The 21,491-nt window shown below is 50.4% G+C and overlaps 1 protein-coding gene across 1 annotated transcript; it reads left to right on the forward strand.

Annotated features, from left to right (window-relative positions):
- The first annotated feature begins 387 nt into the window (after window positions 1-387).
- TEDC2 (tubulin epsilon and delta complex 2) lies at window positions 388-13,075 on the forward strand. Its single transcript, XM_077786939.1, has 13 exons — window positions 388-420; window positions 2,139-2,217; window positions 3,383-3,513; window positions 3,734-3,789; window positions 4,218-4,316; window positions 4,501-4,556; window positions 4,977-5,652; window positions 7,059-7,112; window positions 8,955-9,039; window positions 9,345-9,453; window positions 9,935-10,036; window positions 10,431-10,642; window positions 12,865-13,075. Exons 1-13 carry the CDS (start codon window positions 388-390, stop codon window positions 13,006-13,008), a joined length of 1,836 nt encoding a protein of 611 aa, XP_077643065.1. The 3' UTR covers window positions 13,009-13,075.
- Window positions 13,076-21,491: the final 8,416 nt, after the last annotated feature.

Genomic DNA, 21,491 nt, shown 5'->3' on the forward strand with positions numbered 1-21,491 from the left:
GTCCAATTACAGCTCCAGCCCATGAAGCCCCACCCTTCTTGTTTTTCTCTCTTCAGTCCATGTTGTTTCTGCTCTTGGGCCTGAGATTTGGATCATTTGTCCTTGGTCCCCAGCTAGAGAAGGAATTGTTTTGTCTCCCTGCTCTGTGAAGAGAGCTTACTACCTGCTAATATGAAGCTCAGAAGTACACACTAAAGCAGTACAGAATCTGAAAAACACAAAAGCTAAAACCTGAGGCATCACTTGAAGCTGGTAGAGACATTAAGATGCATTTCAAAGATGTTAACACTCATCCCCTCACCCATGGAATTGTTTGTAAAAACATTAGCACACACCTTCCCTATCACAAGGAACTGTTACCTGTGACAGCGTCCTGCTGGCCTGGTGATGGTTGAATACCTGCTGGCCCAAGAGAAGCAGGTAATGAATTCCTTGTCCTGTTTTCCTTGCACGCCCTTTCCTTTCCCTGTTAAACTGTCTTCATCTCAACCCATGAGGTCTCTCACTTTTACAGTGCTCTCCCTCATCCCACTGGGAAGGGGTGAGTGGGCAGTGTGGCGCTGAGTTGCTGGCTGGGTTTAAGCCATAACATGCCCATCTACATAGGGAGGATTTTCCTGTGTCAGTTCAGCAAAGAGCACTGATCCCCATGGGCAGTACACAGGAGGAGCACGGCTCATGGAATAATATAATACAGCAATAATATAGAAAGTTGGAGGAGGTGTATTAGTGATTAAGTTTATCTCCTGGTTTAATTTTTTTCTCTTCTTGTTGCTAAGTGACATCGACTCCAATTTTACCCCAGGGAATCCTACCATGATGGGTTATGGGCAACGGCTTTCAAAGAGCTTTAGGCACCCAGCAGGAGATCTCAGCTCCTGGAGAGTTATTTTTATTAGCTGACAGGTATTTGAGAGTTGGGTTCTCAGGAAAATAGAAATACAAATTGCAGAATATCACCTGGCACCTGTCAGCCTGAGCCATGAATGAGTGCTGACGTTGTAACTTCCATTACATCTCACCTGTGCAAGAGTCTCATGACTTCAGGCCCCAAAATAACTGGTGCCAGAGCTGTGTACCAGCAGCAATCCCTTGTACACCACACAAATATTTTAACCTGTCTTTTGTAACTAAATTTTTGCACGAGTTGAAATGTTACTTAGCATGGGTGCCAGGTTGAGGTACCCAGCATTTGCCCAGCAAGCAATGTCATGAAGAAGAAACACAGTTCCTCTGTTAGCTCATAATTCGGGCTCTGGCACAAATGTCTCCTGTGCCAGCTGTGCCAAATCAGGTCTGTACTCGTGCAGGGCCTGTTGCTACATGAACAGAATACAGCTCTTGGCTGCATTTACCCATTCCAGCACAAGCTGCTCTCAGTGAAAAGTGATACACACACCTGGGACTTTTTCCTCAACTGGCTTTGTCAGATGATCCACTGAAAACACAACCACCCACAAGAGAAGGCAGGAACTGATGTACCCAGCAGCTGCCCTGTTGTGAGACCCCTCAGAAGGTGAGGCAGCAGGAGCCCGTCATGGAGGTGTGGAGGGGAGTAGGGGAGGGAAGTAGGAGCAGCTGAGCTGTAATGGCCAGAGTTGGCACGTTTGAGCCCTGAGCATCAGTAGAGGAATGGTTTTATCTCTGTCAGGAAGTTTCTGCTCTCCATCTGCCAATTATCACCTCACCCCAACGTCTCTGCCATGGTTTCACCCGTGGTTTAACCAGTGCTCGCTGCAGCTGGAAGGTGGATTGCTCCCCTGATTGCTGCCCCTCCTGATTTTGTGATGGCAGCAGCCCTTGCCTCACCTAAAACTTGAAGCCAACATGCAGATAGTCATCTGTCCTTCACAGCAAGGTGCAGCTTAACAGCAAAGTGCCTGCATTAAAACTTTCCTGTCTGTTGGGGGGAATTCTACTGCCTGCACAAATCCAGAGGCTCAGGAGGGGCACAGGCTTGATTCATCTCCTGTACAAAGGGATCCTTGGGTTTTGAGGATCATTTTTAGCACTGCCAAACCACAGAGACCTGATGGAAAAGGTAGCCGTGTCAGTAGTGCTGCTCCAGCAGGCTTCATGCCTCAGGTGACTTTCCTGGATTACAGCAGCCTGATTCCTCTTTTGGTCGTTTTTAATAGTTCAATGCCGACAGTATGCAGGTGCCTGAGGAGAGGTGTCACTCTCACGGCCCGGGCTGTGCTCCACCTGGAACAGCAGGTGATGCTGGAGGCTCCAGGAGTCCAGGGCTCCATCTCCTGGCCAGTCCCAGCTTGCAGGAATCCACCCACCCCTGGCACAGCTTTGGGCACCACAGTATCAGAAGGATCTAAAGCTACTGGAGAGCAAAGGAGGGACACGAGCATGCTGAAGCATCTCAAGGCAACTAGAGCTGTGTGAGGAGTGGCTGAGGGCACTCGGTTTGTTCAGCCTGAAGGAAACTGAGGGCAGAGCTCACCAGGGGCTGCAGCTTCATCCCAAGGGCCAGCTCTGATCTCTGCTCTGTGACCAAGGACTGAGGGAATGGCTGGAGCTGTGCCACGGCAGGTTTAGGTTGGAGATCAGGAAAAGGTTCTTCCCCCAGAGGGTGCTGGGCACTGCCAAGGCTCCCCAGGGAACGGGCACGGCCCCAAGGCTGCCAGAGCTCCAGGAGTGCTTGGACAGCGCTGCCAGGGATGCCCAGGGTGGGATTGTTGGGGTGTCTGTGCAGGACCAGGAGCTGGAATCATGATCTTTTTGTGTGCCTTCTGATTCAGGATATTTAATCATTATAGAGATGCAGCTGTCTGAAAATGAGCTCTTCTGCTGCTGCTGCTGTGCTTCCCAGGGTGTCACAGCATTGCACCTTGTGACTTTGTTGATTAAACTATTTTCTGAGTGTCTGATATCCCCGTCAGCCCTGCTGAGCCCAGGGATATCTGTCTGGGCTCTACCTTGCCTTATGCCTCAGAAGCATAACTGTTCTGACAGTGAACTCACACTTTTCAACAAGTTTCAGGGCAGGAAGGGGTCAGCCTGTGCTAATTCGGCTATAAAGTCTACAGAGAGAGAAATAATTCTTTGTCTGTGCAGAAGTGCAAATTACAATTGGAAAAATGTTGAGTTTCTGGATGTGGAAACTCACGATGTGTGATGACTTATCTGATTTTTGTAACATTTTATATGGGGTTTTAAAGTCCTGTCTCGATGAATCACCTGAAATTCTCAACTTCTCTTTTTAAAAGTCTGTGGTCATGTCGCTGCAGAGAATCATGAGCATCTCAACCTCAAGATTCAGCCATTGAAGGCAAAGAACGACTTCTTTCCTATTTTCTAACTTTTTGCTAACTTTCATTCTGCTGTGCAAGGGGGAGGGCTGGATTCCTGCTCTCAGCTGCCTGAACAGACAGTGCCGAGTGCCAGCTACGGGCTCTTCTGGAGAACTGCAGTGCTCCGCAGCGAGAGCTGATCCCGACGGGATCCAGCAGCACTCGGAGTCCGCGCTACCAGCCCGGCAGCTCCCACAGCCGCAGCAAGGCAGATTCCCCATTTAAAATAAAATAAAGTAAAATAAATTCTCTTTTCTGCCGGTGCAAAGCGCGGGCGGCGGCAGCGGCTTGGCGTGCGCGGCCGGAGGTGGGCAGGTGGCCGTGCCGCGGTCCCGGGCAGCGGGGCTGTGCGGAGCCGGGCTCTGTGTGCCCGGGGCGCTTCACTGCCGAGCCGAGGGGAACAAATCCCGACTGTGTCCTGGCCCCAGGAGAGGCCGGGCACCTCGGGCTGTGGGACGGGCCCGCCCAAGCCCCCTCAGAGGGGGTAGAAAGAGAGGGAAGCGCCGAAGGCAGCGGAGGGAAAAGCAGATTCCCCGTGCCCAGCGGGGCACGCCCGGCACCGTCCCGCCCCGCCGGGAAGCACAGCGAGCACAGGGACCCCGCCTCCCCGCCGCCCGCCCGGCCCCGGCGCCGCCGGAACGCCTCAGGCCCGAGGCCGCTCCCGCCTCCGCCGCGCCCCGCCGCGGGTCCTGGCAGGGCCGCGGGGAGCGCGGCCGGCGGCGGCGGGGCCACGGCCGGGCTGATGCTGCCCGCGGGCTGCGGCCCCCGGTGAGGGCAGGGGGCCGGGCTGATCTGCCCGCGGGCTGCGGCCCACGGTGAGGGCAGGGGGCCGGGCCCACGGTGAGGGCAGGGGGCCGGGCCCCGCGGGCCGGGCCCGGTGCCGCGGGGCGCTGACCGCGCTGGGCCTTGCAGGGCGGCGGCGGCGCTGAGGGCGGCGCTGGGCGAGGGCGCGGAGCGGCGGCGGGAGCTGGAGCGGCGGGCGGCGCGGAGCCGGGCGCTCCTGCGGCGCTGGTGAGTGCGGAGCCCGGGCGGGTGGCGGCCGGCCCGGCGCCCTCCTCCCGGGGCCTCCATCCCCGGCGGCCCGGCGGGAGGAAGGAGGCCCGGGCGCCGCTCCTGCAGACGTGTCCGCGGGCCAGGGGTGCTGGTGCTGTCCCGCTGCAGCAACGCTGGCTCCGTCGCTGTTTGTTCCCCCCAGGGATGATCAGGAAGAGGAGAGGCCACAGCCACAATCAGGCTCCAGTACTGAGCATGGTGAGTGCTTCCCTCGGTGCTACCTCTTGTCCCACCGGCCCCGGGCCTGTTGTGGTGTTAGGAGTAATTCCAATGCTCTGTATCCACCTAAATGCCCTCTCTGCCTTTTTCCTCCCTCTCTCCTCCTTGGGGTTAGCTTGGAATCGTGTCTCGCTAGCCAGTACTAAAGTGACTGCGGACCTGACCCAAAAGTGGGAATGTCCCTTGTTGAGGTTGACTCGAGAACTGTCCTCTTGTGGATCACATCCTGCCTGAATCCTCTGTGCAGTGGCTGTTCCCACAGCTAAAAAATACTTGACTGTTGGTCATTAGGTCATTAGGTTTCGTTTCCTTCTGTGCTACCTGGAAGAGCAAGTTAGTGAAGAGTCAAATGGCAAACATCCAGGTTTAAGCCTTCTGACATGTTTTCTCTTCTTGCAGAAGACAGACCTTCACCCAAGCAGCTCGAGGAGCTGGAACTGCTGAACAGGGCCTTAGAGAAGGCACTGAAGGTCAGGAAAAGCATCTTGAAAACTCCATTAGAGACTCAGGGAGCTACAGAACAGAAATGGGCAGGTGAAGCGCATGCTCCCAAGAAAGCTGAAGCACAGCAGCTGCCTGTATCTGTTGAGGATGTTCCTGAGTGCAGGAATGTGAAAGCTGGAAGCAAAAAGCCTTTGCTGTTGAAGAAGCCCTCTCCATACCAGTTAAGAGCCCCTTACAGGACTGACCCAGATGTGAAGAAACTGCAAAGGAAAGTCCCAGCCAGATGTGTTTCTCAAGGCCCCAGGACAGCTGGGAAGATTTCCTCAAAAGGGATGACTTCCAAACAAGGAAGGAGTCACAGGACAGCAGCTGGTGCCAGTGGCAGAGAAGTCTGTGCAGCAGCTGAACCCCAGGAGACACCTGGCTTGTCTGAATCTGCCCCAAATGAGCAGCAAAGCTTTTCTGGAGGGGCTTCAGCTGCAGGAAAGAATTCCATGGCTTCTAGCAAGCAGTTACTTGATGCAGGGAAGAAAAGTTCTGGTTTCCTAGCAGAGTCCAGCAAAAAGGAGGACACTGCAGGTGCATGGAGAAGGAGCATCACACCAAGGACAGGCACCCTGCAGGAAAAGGGGTAAGTGTGGGAGGTGGGCACCTCTCCTGTTCTGCTCCATACTCACAGGCATGTGTACAGATCCTGGTGGCTGTAGCTGCTCTGGGGGTCCCAGCCTAGCTTCATCCTCCTCACATCCCTCTCAAGAGGAAGGATCCTATACAGTTTAAAAGCCTTTATTGTGGTTGAGTAAGTGTTTTCTTTCTAAGGGCTTATTCTTGGATGGCTGGAACTTTGAAAGCCTTTCAATTAAGACTTTTGATGTTTCACAGTCCCCTGTGAGTGTTTTGGAAAGCTGTCTCTGTAGAGCTTTCTTAAGCCTTAGCTTTCCTCTGAGTGTCCTCTATTATAGCATATTGATTTTTTTTAAAATTCTGTTTTTTACACAGTGATAATACATAATGCATGAATTTTTTCTCTCTTTAAACCATGTGCCCAGTGCTGTTTGAAGTGATGTCATCCCTGTTAACCTGTAACCTACTGCCCATGTAACTACACAAATCAGGACTGGCTAGAGTGCAGTTGTTTCAAGGGTTTGGTGCAGGAAGGATTATGAAGGGGATGTTTGGATTTCAGGAGAATCTCCACAGAGATTCTCTGTGGAAAAGTGCCAAAATAATACTTGGAAGATTGGCTTTGCATTCATGCCAGTCTATCTTGTTTGATTAATTTCTTCCTCTTTTGCTTTAACAAAACTCTGAAGCTCAATCTGCATCTGGAAAGTTTTGAGGAATATTTCTCTCAGCCACCACAGCCTAACTCTTGTGTTTGTGCAGGGAGGAAATGATCCCTTTTCACTGGCATTGGAAGGGTCCCAGGACACTTTAGTGACAGTTGCTGTAGGAACAGGGATCTGGATTCAAACATTTACTTAAATTCCCAGCTGTGGCCTTGCATTCCAAGTCTGCATGTGACTAACAACTGCCAACCCTCCTGTTTTTCTAGTAACAGTTTAGGGATTATTCTGCTTCAGGATTAAGAATCATAATCCCAGTGGAAGCTGGAATGTCCCTTTCCTATTTCTTTGAGTGTGATATGGTGCTAAACAAAGCTGCCTCGTCCAGCTAAGGTAGGGCAAGAGGGTATGGCAGACCAGTTTCCCTGGAGGTGTTGTTTCCATGTCTGTACTCTGCTGTGCCATGGTTTTGCTCCCAGCTGCCACCCTGGATGAACCTCTGATTGGTCCAGGATGCAGGAGCTCTCCCAGCTCAGCTCCATGATGCCTGTGGAGTCAAATGAGCAACTTAATCTTCCTTCCTTGAGGACAGTCTGAAGCCAGTGGTGGATCCAATCTCCAGAGTTACTGACATCTCCCATTGCAGCTAAATTAATTTCAGATTTTGACAAAGCACCATTTCCCTGTTGGAAGACATGGCTTGGTTAATTGCTTTCCAGCTGCCAGGATTGATTCTTCTCCTGTTTCACAGATGCCAGCTGAAGCTCCCCCTTCCCTACAGGAAAGCCTATTCCAGGAACTCCAGGTAAGACCATCTGACAAGTTAAGTCCAGAGTTACCCTCAGCTTCAAGGCTGTGAGGAGGGGTCAGGTGTGGCTGCTCTGTGTGCCCCAGGAGGCAGTGACCCCACAGGGCATGGGGCCTGAACTGGGAGCAGGAAGAGCTCCCATACTGCAAGGCTGCTGCTGAGGATGTGTTCTGTTACTGTCGCCAGTGGTGCTACTTTTGTTTTCTGAGTGCTAATTACTGTCAATCACTGAGTCATGAAGTTCCTGGAATGCTTTAATCGTGAGTTTAAGGGTGCAGCAGAAGTTTGGTGGTGCCACACACCTGTTGAAGTAGGACACCCCATGGGATGGGTGATTGAATACACGATCCAGTGTGAGTTTCACAAACCATCCCTGCCCTCCTTTGCAGCCTAGAAGCACCACAACTGTCTGTGTGTGTGAGGCTGGCTCCTGCTGCTGAACTCTTACACTAAACCAGCTGGTGCTACTGCAGGGATGGTGCAGGTGGTTGGGGCTTGTCTGTTCTAGTCCATTCTCCAGTCTTCTGGAGGAGTTTCCCATATTTCCTCTGAGAACTCTTGCCGTAATTCACCAGATTGCTCATTATGTGCTTTGTTCAAATATTAAGCATAAACTCTTTCTTAAATCTAATTGTAGCCCCTTGTGCTGCCCTCAAGAATTCCTCCTCCTCTTGGAAACTCATTTATCAGACACCAGTTTGTTAGTTGCCCTTCTGCAAGTTGTAAAGACTTTATACCCTTAATTTTCACTTCTAAATTGAGCCTTTTAGCATTCTAGTCACTTTGGTGTATTTTTATACTTCTCACTATTGCTTTCAACTCAGTACCAGATTGAGAATAACCTCTGCACTAAAGATCCCTCATAGAGGATTTGCATCTTGCCTGGGAATTTTTATTCTTTCCTGTTCCATTAACCTTGCCACTTCTTTGCATAACATATTTCTGAGATCTGCAGATTCTAACATGATTTAAGACTCATTAGGCTACAGAGAAGACACATGCACACTCGAGCTAGGCAGGCACTGCAGAACTATTTTAAGCTTCCTCCTGATGGCTCTCGCTTACTGCAGCAGGTTTTGGGAGACAGTCCTTGATGAATGGATATCATGGGGACTGTGCATCCATGAGGATGTTGAATTCTGTGAGAGAAATGCATCTCTCCAGTAGTGCTGTTATTTGTGCAATGCTTTATCAAAAAACTGGTGGACTCTGGTGCGAAGTCTTGGCCAGCTTCCTCATGATCCTGTCCTTAAACCTCTGCCTTGCATCCCTGACATGCTGCTGTCATTCTGCTTGCCAAACATACCACTTTGTCCCACTCAAAAAAATTATTAAAGAATAATCTCAGGGAAGTTTGGAATATGAAGTAGTTGGGTGAGAATTTGTCCTGTCTGCTCCTTTTTTTTTGTACACGTATACTAACAGAACAAATGTAAAGAAATGCAAATTACTTACTCCTAAGAAAGGAAGAGAAGATTTATTGTTTCCTATGGGATATAAACACAGGCAGGACAATACAACAGAATGAGGGATGTGCTGCGAGTTCACATTCTGCTTATGGAAATGTGCTGTCTGTGTTCTGATCCTTCCCCTCAAAACAAGAGGAGAGAGTAACAGGTGCTTTGCAGTGTCTGATGCTTTCTGCAGGGTGTCCTTGTTGATCTGATAGCAGCCGTGGGAATGAGTTGGGAATGGCTGGTAAATAACCTGTGAGAGAGGAGGGGGGAGACACTTGTAATTAAAGCACTACTATGCCACACTGGTGTGTCACAGCTCAGCGTGAGCACCATCTGGTACAAAGGAGCATAACTTCCACCTCCTGCCTCTTTGGAATTTCAGGGCATGGGAGAGATGTCGCCTGTGCCAAACAAGTGCAGATGCAGCAGCTGCAAGGACCCGTTTTATAGAGAGAATCCAGACAACCGTATCCTTTCCTAGCAGGCACAGGGTGCAATGCTCTGCAGTGAGCTCCAAGCTGCAGAGAGTTATGCCCCCAATAACAGCAGTTCCACTTGGGTCTCTGAGCAATGGGTTTTTTCACAGTAGAGCTGTTGAGCACTTACAAAACTTCTGATCCAGCCAAATGTGGTCACAAGGCAAGCATGCCCTACACAGCTGTGCTATGCTGTCCTCACCTTCCCCCTGCAGTGCCACTGCCCTCTGCCCTGATTCCAGCTGGCCTGGGGCTCAGGATTCTGTGGAACCTTCCTTAAGCTGCTGCTCTTTGAGTTCTCCTCCCTGAAGCTGACTCCCAGTCCTGCAGAGATAGAGGAGGAATTAAGGGGCCTCCAGGATGTCCCCTCCCATCTGAGGCAGTATGTGGAAGCTGAGACTGCAGGTAAGGAGGGGAAAAGGGCATTGGGAGGGCAGAAGGCAGAATAAGGGTTATTTGGGCTCCAGTTCCATGTGTTTTGTGTTCTTGGCATGTGCTGGACACAAGGGATAGTGTCCCTTGCACCAAAAATGACACAAGAACAGACAAGAGATGCAGCGTGAAAAGGAAGAAAAGAAGGCTTTAATGGAAAGGAAGCTTCAGTTTAAGTAGGCCGATACGATACATTCTATTTGATTGGTTAGTTAATGACATCTTCCTCACACACCGTCCTTGAGAGGAACAGAAAAGCAAGGTGGAAAAAGACCACCTGCAGATTGTTTAGACTAACAAGTGATCACATTCCTACAACTCCCTAAAAATTCTCACAAGCCACTGTGAGAAACAGTTTCAGTTTCTCTCTCCCTGACCAGGCCGGCATCCACAACACAGGAACACTCTTCCTGAAGGTTCCAGTGTTCACACCTTTTCTCTGCTTTTATTTTAGACCCTTCCACTCTGCAAGGAGAGTATGAAAGCCTTCTGACCTTGGAAGGTGTGCAAACCACAGTGTCCCAGTGTCTGCAGAAGCTGCAGCTGCTCCGAGAAGGTGAGACAGTCCCTGTGCTTGTGATCAGGTGTGGACGTGGCCCTTTGCCCCCTGTATGCAGGACACTGGACCAGGGTCATTTTTCTCCTGATTATGGTAATGGAGCACTTAATTTTCTGTTGGCAAATAAATCTGTGGTACCTGTGTGCCACCCCTCTGTGTTCAGGAGAGACTTGGAGCTTTGAACTGCAGTTGCAGTTCAAGAGGGCTGGGGAAGGGACAATTCAGGCCACAGCTTAGGGTGTCCTGATTGTGCCATGTGTGAGGAACTTACCCTGATTAATACAGTCTCTTTAGTCATTAGTTTCTGGGAACAGTAAGTAGATCATAAAGTCTGCAAGTACAGATTTAAGTTGTATGTTTTTGTCTCCTGCCTTTTCTTGTACCCTGGCAGCTCTGGAGTCCCAGCTGAGGCTGCACCCAGACTGCACTGGGGATGTGGGGAGCTGCTCTCCAGCCTGTGTCCCTGTCAGGGGACAGATGTGTGACAGTGCAGACATGCTGGCTGTGCCTCTCCTCTGTTACTCCAGTCTCCAGGAGCTCAGGGACCTGTTTGCCTTGAAGCTGCAAGTGTCAATGCTGCACCAAGAGATTGCCTTACAAAAGGTGAGTCTGGAGAAGTGTCAGTGCTCCCAGAGCAGGGAAGGAGAAGGACAACTGTGGGGCAGCAGCTGCTGTACAAGGTGTTGATGGGCAGCAGCAGAATGGCAAGTTCCTCCAGATGTTTCTGTGTTTATGCTTGTTTGCTTTGTTGGTGAATGGGACTTTTTTTGTTGTTGGTCTTGTTAGGGCCAGAGCAGAGGCTCTTACATGCCTGACACTCTCCTGATAAGATTTTATTTCCCTGTTCTGAAAGACGTTGGCAGTGGAGAATGTTGTTGGTAATGCCCCTTTTGTTAGGCCTTTACAGCCCTATTAGGGCACCCACTCCCTCATTCCCTTCTGTGTGACTTCCAGCTGGTGAACTCCTCTGTTCTCTGTTGCTTTCCTTTCAAATCTCAAACCACTATTCTGCTAATCTTGCTTTTACCATTCTAAGAACAGGGTAGGAGGTGTCAACTTCTTCAGCAGCCCGAGCAGAGAGTTTGCCACACAGGGATTACTTGTTCTTCTCAGCCAGCAACAAAGGGCAGAGAAGATATGTGAAATCAAATCTACTCATTTGACCTATTCTTTGCCATTGACCTGAGTGATAGAGGCTCTGGAAAAGTAATTTTTTGTAAGCCAGAGAGGCATTATTAATAACTGTCTGTGACTGAAGACAGATTTCTACCTGACTTCAAATGGGATTTCAGCACTATAATCCTGAATTATCGATTATGAAGGGTTTGGGGTTTTTTTTGCCTGCCCAAAACAAAGTGGTGACCAAAGCCTGATTCCTGCTTCTCTGCTGGTTGACTCATTTCTTCTGTACATGTACCCAAATAGATGCTTTGTGCCATGTGAGCCCTGAGGGTCTGAAGCAGCTCTGTGTAGACTGTGCAGGATAAGTGAAATTCTTGGGACAGGTGAAGTAAGTGGGCATGGAGCAAGATAAATACCCCAGAAAAGGATGTACCTGTTTCCAGGCCAAGCCTGTCCACTCCCTTTCCATGGAGGAATGCCAAGTATCATAGAAATTCCTGGTAGCTCTTAGGTAGGTCTTTGATGGTGAAGATCTGTTTCTTCTTAGGTGTCAGGAGCAGAGCAGGGGGATGGAAGTGGAGCAGTGCAGCACTCCTTCATGTGCCAACTTTCCCCTTAGGAAGCTTTCATGTCTGTAGAAAGGGACTTCCCAGAGATGAACAGCTGTGTCCTGCTCCCTTGTACCTGCACAGAAATTTGTGTAGAGCAGGAGAGAGAGCCTCCTGCAGATAGCCTGTACTCTATTCTGTTTGGGTCTTCCTCTGTATCCACCAGGGAACAGTCATGGAATCACAGACTAACTTGAGTTGGAAGAGACGCAGCTCCTGACCCTGCATAGACAGCCCAAGAATCCCACACCCTGTCTGAGACTGTTGTCCAAACACTCCTGGAGCTGTGGCAGCCTTTAGGGAGGTGGCTGATACATGCAGTTGTCCTCTCTCCTGGGCAGGCAGTGTGCAGCAGGCTGGGTGGGTTTTAGTGTGCAGGCTGCTCAGACTTCATAACCTCATACCAGATGAAAAAAGAAAAAAACAAAAATCCCAGGCAAAACGTGTGTCTGAGCATTAATTCAAGAGTGGGGCATCAAAGACCAATTTTTGTCCAGTGATTTGAAGTGACCTGTGCTTGAGTTGTCAGTCAGTCCTAATCCCAGAGCTGATACTGATGCTGCCCTGGTTTGACAGCATGGGCTGAGATTCCATCATAGGATTAACAAAGCAGCAGCCAGGCCAGGGAATGTTGGACAGCCTGAGCAGTCCCTGTAGCCTGTTTGGGCTGGAGTTGGACACTTACACCTTTGGCATAAGTGGGAGGTGATGGTAACAGTCCTGAGTGAGGGGTTGAACTTTACCCTTGGGTGAGTGAGCACTTCACTGTGTGGCTGCAGAGGTCCTGAACCAGCACCAGCTTCAATTTCTTGCAGGGTGCTGATCTCATCCCAGTGCTGGGTCTTCCCTGCAGCAGGGCAGCTGCACTGCCACTTGACTCTGCTCTGGAAATGCTGGGTGGCTGCCTAGGTAGCTCATGAGCAGAAAATGAACCACTCTGCCTTTATTAAATCTGACAAAAGAAAGTATCCATCAATCAATTAGCTTGTTATTAGTCATACTGCTCTGATTAGATTTCACTCGTTATGCAGCCACTACAAGGAATACTGGAGTGCTGCTGGCTCTGGTGACAGTGTCTCCTTTGCTTCTGCCCAGGTGATGATGGCAGAGCTGCTGCCTGTCCTGGAGGCCAGGCCATTGCTGGAGGGCTCTGCAGGGCTGTTCCGGGCCATCCAAAGCCAGCTCTGTGAGGGGGGCCGGCGCTTCCCTGTGCTGGTGAGAGACGAGCTGCTGGACTGAGCTGGGGAGCCTCCTGCTAGTCCTGCACAGAGCCAGACAGCTCCAAACAATAAATCTTTTCTATGAACTTCTTTACTCTGCCTGTTTATTCAGCTAAATTCCAGGGGGTTGTTTCTGTTATGGGCTTTTTTTACTGTTTGTTTTTTTTTTAATTCCTTTTGTATCAGGTGGACTGGAGCCCCTCTGCTCTGGGCCAGGCTGGGAGAGCTGGGAGTGCTCACCTGGAGAGGAGAAGCTCCAGGGAGAGCTCAGAGCCCCTGCCAGGGCCTAAAGGGGCTCCAGGAGAGCTGGAGAGGGACTGGGGACAAGGGATGGAGGGACAGGACACAGGGAATGGCTCCCACTGCCAGAGGGCAGGGATGGATGGGATATTGGGAATTAGGAATTGTTCCCTGGCAGGGTGGGCAGGCCCTGGCAGAGGATGCCCAGAGCAGCTGTGGCTGCCCCTGGATCCCTGGCAGTGCCCAAGGCCAGGCTGGACAGGGCTTGGAGCAGCCTGGGATAGTGGGAGGTGTCCCTGTCCACGGCAGGGACTGGAATGAGATGAGTTTTAAAGTCCCTTCCCACCCAATCCATTCTGTGTTTTAATGGCTGTATATCACTTTCCTAACCTGAACTGAGCCCCCTCAGGACTTCAGAGACTGATTTTGGCTTTTCTTCCAAGGGTGTCTCTACCAAGCTCAGGACACCAGGCTCCTGGATGCAGACAGTGTAGCAGGGAGTAAAACACGGTTTATACTGATCAGCCGTAGGATCAGGGGTCACGGCCTCTCGGCATCCAGCGATCCCAGGAACCGAAGCTGCTGCTGCTGCCTGTCCCGCAGCGGCACGGAGGGGTCATGTAGCATCGACCGCCTGGGTGTGGTGCCGGCGGGGAGCCGGGGGCCAGCGGGGCCTGCGCTCCCTCGGGCCGTGCGGCAGTACCGGCGGGTCCCGCTCCTCCGGGCCGTGCCCCGGTACCGGGCGGGTCCCGCTCCCTCGGGCCGTGCCCCGGTACCGGGCGGGTCCCGCTCCTTCGGCCGTGCCCCGGGACCGGGCGGGTCCCGCCGGGCCGTGCCCCGGTACCGGGCGGGTCCCGCTCCTTCGGCCGTGCCCCGGGACCGGGCGGGTCCCGCTCCTCCGGGCCGTGCCGCGGTACCGGGCGGGTCCCGCCGGGCCGTGCCCCGGGACCGGGCGGGTCCCGCTCCTTCGGCCGTGCCCCGGTACCGGGCGGGTCCCGCTCCCTCGGGCCGTGCCCCGGTACCGGGCGGGTCCCGCTCCTCCGGGCCGTGCCGCGGTACCGGGCGGGTCCCGCTCGTTCGGCCGTGCCCCGGTACCGGGCGGGTCCCGCCGGGCCGTGCCGCGGTACCGGGCGGGTCCCGCCGGGCCGTGCCCCGGTACCGGGCGGGTCCCGCTCCTCCGGGCCGTGCCCCGGTACCGGGCGGGTCCTGCTCCTCCGGGCCGTGCCCCGGTACCGGGCGGGTCCCGCTCCTTCGGCCGTGCCCCGGTACCGGGCGGGTCCCGCCGGGCCGTGCCCGGTACCGGGCGGGTCCTGCTCCTCCGGGCCGTGCCCCGGTACCGGGCGGGTCCCGCTCCTTCGGCCGTGCCCCGGTACCGGGCGGGTCCCGCTCCTCCGGGCCGTGCCCCGGTACCGGGCGGGTCCCGCTGCCGCCGGGCACCCGCGGCTGTCCGGCCCGGCCCCAGCCCCTCCCGCAGCGGTTCCCACCTTGCCACTGCGGGAAAAGGGCGGCCGCCGTTTCTCTTTCGTTTCTGCGTGCAATCTCCAAATTCCCTGGTGTTCCGGTGACAGGTAAAGCTTCGGAGTGAAGCAGAAATCCTCTGCTTGTGAGTACTTTAAATTCCACTCAGGAAGTGTACCACGGCCTGGTACAGTTTGACCCAGACCATATCTCTAAGCTGGACTCTGCTTGCTTGTGTGTGTGTAATTTAGCTCTTAGCAATGCAAAGACATTCATTAGTTTTCCTTATCTTTTTTTCAAGGCCAGGTTGCTGCCTGGCTCTCCTGAATGTCTGGCTCTTTCTGACTCAAAATTCAATAAAAATCATTCATATGATAGGTAAAAAATAGCATCTCTGACTTTCCCTTAGTACTTTTGTCATAGAATCCCAGAATGGGTTGGGTTAGAAGGGGCCTCATCTCATCCCACCCCCTGCCATGGTCTGGACACATTCCACTAGACCAGGTTGCTCCAAGTCTCGTTCAGCCTGGCCTTGAACACTCCAAGGGAGCAGACACTGCCTCCTAAATTAGCATGGTCATACACATGAACATGTCCAGCTTTGAATGGGAGAGCTGACGTTTGGTGTTGTTAATTAGGCTGCTGTTATGGATAACTTGCATCTGCAAGCATTGCATGAGTCATGGAGCATCTGCTGCTCATCACAGAGCAGACCAGTGTAAATTGGCAGCAACTTCAGCAGCACAGCAAGGATTGCAGATGTGGGAAAGGGCTGGGAAAAGGAGGCAGCCCACAAGAGAGGGTTCAAAGGGGTTGTTGCAAACTCAGAAGGCGAGCTGACCCTGTAGGAGTTGTGCAGAAGGGGTGCAGAATGTCAGGTAGCTGGGTCGTTCTCTGCCTCTGGGTGCAGTGTGGTTTTGTTTCTCTTCCTACACCACATTTTAAAATTTCAGAAATGTGTAAGACTTTAAATAATTTGAATGACTCATTCTTTCAAACCAGTCTTGTGCTGTAGGAGAGACAGATTCAATAGCAGTTGAACTCAGGGGCTGGGAGGCTTTGTTATAGAATGTGCCATTATTATTGGAAGAAAGTACATCCAGCTGAAATGAAGAAACAAAGACATAAGGTAGTGTTAAGTGTTTGATGCTAGGGGATAGAATTACAGAAATACAGGAAATGAGCAGTATTTTTGGAAAGTGATAGATGATCCCAGTGTTGTAATAGACATGAGCTGAGAAAGCATAGTGAGGGCCAGGCAGGATTAGCAGGTCTTATTCCTTCTCTGTCTCCTGCAGTAGCATTTAAAGGTTTTTTGGTTTTCCCTACTGAAGGATGAGATCCTGAGGAGGAGGCAGGTTTTTTCTTTCAAGAATCTGTGACTTCAAGTATTTTCAACTGCTATGGTTTTTCTTTTTCCTTGGCTCTCTCCTGTCCTTCCTCTCTACAACTACTTTATGGGCTGTGTTTGTTTTGCAAATGTGTTTGGTCAGTGGAGGGATAGCAGCAGTGCTGCTGTTAGTGCACACTGCAAAGAGCAGAGCCTCTTTGAGGGTTTCACATGCACCAGTTGTCTTTGGTTAGCATTAGAGAATACTAGAATCACAGACTGATTTGGCTTGGAAGGGATCTTAAAGATCAATTCGTTCCCCCCTGCCACAGGCAGGGACACTTCCCAGTATCCCAGGTTGCTCCAAACCCTATCCAACCTGGCCTTGGACATTTCCAGGGCTCCAGGGGCAGCCCCAGCCTCAGCTGTGCTTAGTTCTGAAGCTCTGTTGAGCCTCCAAGGGGTTTATCCTGCACGTGTTACCAGATCTGTCACCAAGTGCTGCTGAAGCCCTTCCTCAGGAGGTGCCACATGGAGAGACTCAACTCCGGAGCTTTAGGGGTGTTCCCCATCTAAAACAGAAATAACATTAGTCTTGGTAAGAGGGACGACACCAGCAGTGGTGTGGAGGAATGTCCTGCCTCTTCCAGTCCTTCTGAGGGGTTTGGCAGCATGTAAGTGGTGACAGAGCATGCCAGCCTGTGCCCTGCTGCTGTGACTGTCCATGGCACACTCCCAGCCCTGGGAAAAGGGCAGGAGGAGCTCCCTGGGCCAGGAGCACATGTTGGGGTTTGGAGAGGCAAACCCTGATGAGCCATAAGAGAATTTCATCAAAGAGCAGTTTAAGATGGTAAATGTTGAAGTGGGAGGAAAACTCCCAGCCCCCTCTGAAGATGACAAATTTGCTGTTGATGTTCTTCTCTAAATGAGCTTTCTGTGCACTCCAGAGAGCAGGTTACTTGATTAAAATTGTGTGTGAGTCAAACCCGAAGCATTAACACCTGATTCAGCAAGTTGTTGTGCCAGTCTAGAGTTCTAGAAAGAGCACTGGTGCTGCAAAATTCTGGGACAGAGCTCTTGGATTTTAGGGGAGCTACTAGGGAGAAGCTGTATGTCCACACACGTTTTTTAATTTTTAAATTCTTTTACCCAAATCATTCTCTCCCTGAGCTACAGAATTCAGTATGAGCTTGTGATTTCCAGCTGAAGCTTTGCTGAGAGATTTTGTCCGCTTCCGCTAAATCTGAAAGGAGTGGTTTTGGGTTCCACAAGCATGCAGAGCACACTGAGGATGCTGGATGTGGGAGCTGCAGGATGCAGAGGGCTCCTCCAGACTGTCCCAGGGTGTCTAATTATCAGCACACTGTAAGCAGAGAGTGGGAAATGCTTTAATAGCCTTATGAATGCCAGGAGAAGGAGCCAACAGGGATTTTTTTTGTGGGCAGGCAGCCAGTTCATGGCTGTGCATTTCCAGTCCTAAGTCCTGTCTCCATTGTGGAGTCACTAAGAGGCTGCAGCAGATGATGGATCTGACACCAGGGCTTGTCACTTGTTATCTGTAAAACAGAGATTGATGTGATTTCACTTGCTCTTGAGCTTGGTTTTGTATGTCTGTGCTCTCTGCAGCAAGGCCTTTTGTTCTTGTGGATTATGGTTGATTTTTTTAAGCATGTTCACTGGGACTGGATCAGATGACATCTGGTTTCACTGGCAGCTTCCTAGTCCTCCTTCACATACACTAATAACAACCTCACAAAAGAAAAACCCTACCATTCACCATGCATATTGAGTACTATTTTTGCAACCACTAACCAGAAGAAAAGATCTATCATCCTGTGGAGAAAGAAGGGGTTTAGCATTTTAAACAAGAAAAATCTATGGCTTATTAATTAATCTGAGCTTAGTTAGACAGAAGAGGGCAAGAAGCAGCATGCCCCATGTGCCAGGGAACAAAGAACTGGGAATGGGAGGGGGAAAAAATTAAAACGGGAGTTTTGAACTGTAATTTCACAAGGTGAAAGTTTACAGTAGTGGGTTAGTTAGGCACACAAATGAAGACGTTTGACTTATTTTTATCCAGAAAAGGAAAGATAACCAGTGGATCAGGAGTTTGGATAAGAAAAAGTAACTAGAAGCAAGATGTGAGTCAGTGGAGGAGCATGGCCTTGGAAAAAAGCTTGTCTGGAGAACTCCCCCCTGGTTTCTGAGAACACAAGCTCCCAGATGTGCTCAGGCTGCTGCTAGGTTTATCTTCAGTCCTTCCATGTTGTAGAGGGAAACAATTTGTCTGTCTCATCTGAGGTCCAGCTTGAAAGAAAGACTCCAGGAGGCCTAAGGTGCGTGTGCAGCTCAGCAGGACTCAGGTGGCACTGGGGGTACATTCCCTCTCAAGCAGCTCTGCAGCACCTCAGCTTCTTTCCCCTGTCCCAAAACCAGTGTGCCACAGCTGTTTGCTCAGCTGGCACAGCCTCGCAGCTTTGCGATTTGCAAATGTGTTTACTGAGGATCTCCCCCTTGGGGGTTTTGTTTTCCTGCTCCAGGCTCTGAAGTTCAGAACACACAGCAGTTTTCTCCTGAGCTGAAGCCTCTTGGAGGACGTGTTAGCATTAGACCTTGCTTTTGGAATTGTTGGGCAGCTGAGTGCTGTCATGCAAGGTGAAGGCATCTGCAGCTCTTGCTGCCTCCAGGAAGGGAGTTCTGGGTACCAACCAGGCATAGGAACACAAAGGAGAGAGCACAGGAATCAGAGAATCATTTAGGTTGAAAAGATCTTTAGGAACTTCTAGTCCAAATGTTCCCCCACTGCCAAGACCACCACTTCACCGTGTCTACACATCTTTTAAATCCCCTCAGGGATGACTCAACAAAAAAAAAAAACACCACCTTTAAAAACTTACTGAAACTATAAATAGTGCTTTAATTATAATATTGTGCTGACTGTGTAATGGGATAGAATTCAAATGGTTGGATACTGGATGCAGGGATGAATCAGACAGTATTTTTTGTATTTAAGCAAGCTTGGGCATATAAATTTAAACATAACCACATGTTTCTGTGACCATTCCAGGCTTACTTTTAGGGTCATTATGAAATTCAGTGTGTTTGCCAATATCCTTTCAATTATTTTTAGTCTTAAATACCTGATATTATCTCAGTTTTAAATGGTGTTTGTTGTTAAAATGGTTTTTAATGGTGTGTTATGCTGTTCTGGAGTCTTCTTGAGGGTGACAGAGCTCTTGGCAGAGATCCTGCTGTCCTTGCAAGAGCAAATTTACCAGATTTCATGGAGTTGTTTGACTGAACAAAGCATTAGTGATTTGAATCATGTGTGATTCCATCTCCCTTCTTCCTACCAGCAGGAGCACCACGGTGTCCATTCGTAGGGAGGAGTTCAGGGTCTTGCTTATGACAATGCAAACAGCATTATTTGGGCTTTGGGCTTTTAATTAGGTTGGAGTTTTTGTTTTGTTTTGTTGGTGGTTTTTTTTTTGTTTTGTTTTGTTTTGTTGTTGTTTTTTTTTTTCTTTTTAAGAACAAATTACAGTAAAATAGCTTATTTCTGTGTATTAGGTGCATTTCTTATCTGTGAGCCTTAAAACCACTATGCCTGGTGCACGAGTCACTGGGCTCCACTGGTGCCTGCCCAGCTCCCTGGGCAGCACTGGGAGTACCCACAGCTCCTTCTCCAAGGGCAGAAGAGAGTATCAGCAAAGCTGCTGGGGATCTCTTCTCCCAGTTTCAGCCTTTCCTGTCTCTGGATCCCAGCAGCCTCCCAGCACTGCGTGTGCTGCGTGCCCGCTCTGCCCCGAGCTGGAGGTGGGAGCTCTGAGCCAGCTCAGCCCTGGTGCTGGGAAGGAGCGTGGCTGTGCCTGGGGTGATGCAATGATCCTTTTCCATCTGCTCCCATCCATCTCTGAATCCACAGGAAAGCATCCTCCTTGTGAGACACGTGAATCCCTCCTTGGGAGCCCCCTCCCTGGTCTGGAAGTTCCTCTGGAATGCTGTGCCTGGCGTTCTCCCCGTGCCCATGGCCCAGAGGGGCTCCCACTGAGTGTAAAGCCATGGGCCCAAAATAGCTCGGAGATGTCACCCAGCAACTTGTCTCTGTTGCCAAAGTCTTTGTTGGAGTGGATCAAGGTGACACTTGGCTGCTATTTTCAGCCCCACACTTCCTGATGGCTGTTAGTGCTTTATTCCCCTGCTTTGATTATTTATTTATTTCCCTTTTGCTGAATCATAGACCTGGAAAATACTTCTTAGGTCACTGAGGATCCAAGAATGTGCCTCCTGATTTATTTTCCTCCCTGTTTTCCAGCTTTACTTGGCACGAGGCAGCTTAAAATGGACTATGAGATGCCACCTGTGCTTCTTTAATGACACTTTCCTGCTGTGTTTCTTCCCTGCTCTTTATCTTAAAATTAATGGAGCTGCTCACAGTTTAACACTGGCTTTGCCAGGGTTTTTTTCCACACTCAGTTGTGGTTGTTGGTGCCATATTCACCTGCTCTCATTTCTCTGCAGCTCTTCATTCATGGTGGGGGACAATAAATTGTTATTCAGTACTTCCTATCCCAGTGGGAAATCTAATCTATCATGTGGCTTTTGCATGAACCGTACCAGATTTTCATCATGAAAAATGGTCAGGCACTAGCACAGGCTGTCCAGGGCAGTGGTGGAGTCACCATCCCCAGAGGGATTTTTAAAATGTGTGAATATGGCACCTGGGGACATGGTGACCACAGTGCTGCTGGGTTAGTGGTTGCATCTTCCAACCTTAACAATTCCGTGATTCTTTATTAGCCAAATAAAGGCAGAATTATTAATTTTCTCACAAAGGAAAAGACCCTTATGAGGATTTCTAAGTTATTACAAACTGCTGAGGTTTGTTGATTTTTCCAGTTTCTCTGTCAATGCCTGTGATCTGCTGGCATTTGATTTTTAACTGAGTGAGGGTCACTTGTTGAGAGCATAGTTCTCTGTGTGAGAAGGCTTCAGGGCTGCCAGTTTCTGGATTTCCACAACCTAGAACTCAGTTTTGAGCTCTGTGTCCCAAAAATGAGCAGTGAGGTGGGCACAAGTGAGTATTACTTCTTTGACTCATGCAGGGACATATGCGAATTGTCTAACAGTGGTTATCTTTGATTATCTTTGCCCACAGATGTTCCTGCAAGATATGTAGTTTTCTGTTCTTGTTTCCAGCCCCATTACCTTCTAGTTCTGGAGAAAATAAGGCATAATTCCTTCATATACAAAATTCCCCTCTGCAGTGGTTTAGCTCCAGGAGGGAGTGTGTTCACCCTGAGCACAGCAGGACCTGGAGCTGGAAGCAGAGCAAGTGGCACCACGAGGGGGTCTGTGCATCCTGGCCCTGCCTTCTTTGCTGGAGCACTTCCACGTGGTCTCAGAATTACTTTGGCTCTAGCATCTGCTTTGAGAAGGTGCTGTCAGTGTCTCTGGTCCATAATTATGGACTG

Source organism: Lonchura striata, chromosome 16 (assembly GCF_046129695.1).
Source record: "Lonchura striata isolate bLonStr1 chromosome 16, bLonStr1.mat, whole genome shotgun sequence".
NCBI classification, from domain to species: domain Eukaryota; kingdom Metazoa; phylum Chordata; class Aves; order Passeriformes; family Estrildidae; genus Lonchura; species Lonchura striata.

Excerpts from the sequence above, each read along its gene's own strand:
- TEDC2 (XM_077786939.1), top strand. The coding sequence starts at position 388 with ATGGTTGAATACCTGCTGGCCCAAGAGAAGCAG. Across the intron at positions 3,790-4,217 it reads CCCAAGCCCCCTCAGAGGGG|GGCGGCGGCGGCGCTGAGGG; the intron begins GTAGAAAGAGAG and ends TGGGCCTTGCAG. Across the intron at positions 10,643-12,864 it reads AAGAGATTGCCTTACAAAAG|GTGATGATGGCAGAGCTGCT; the intron begins GTGAGTCTGGAG and ends GCTTCTGCCCAG.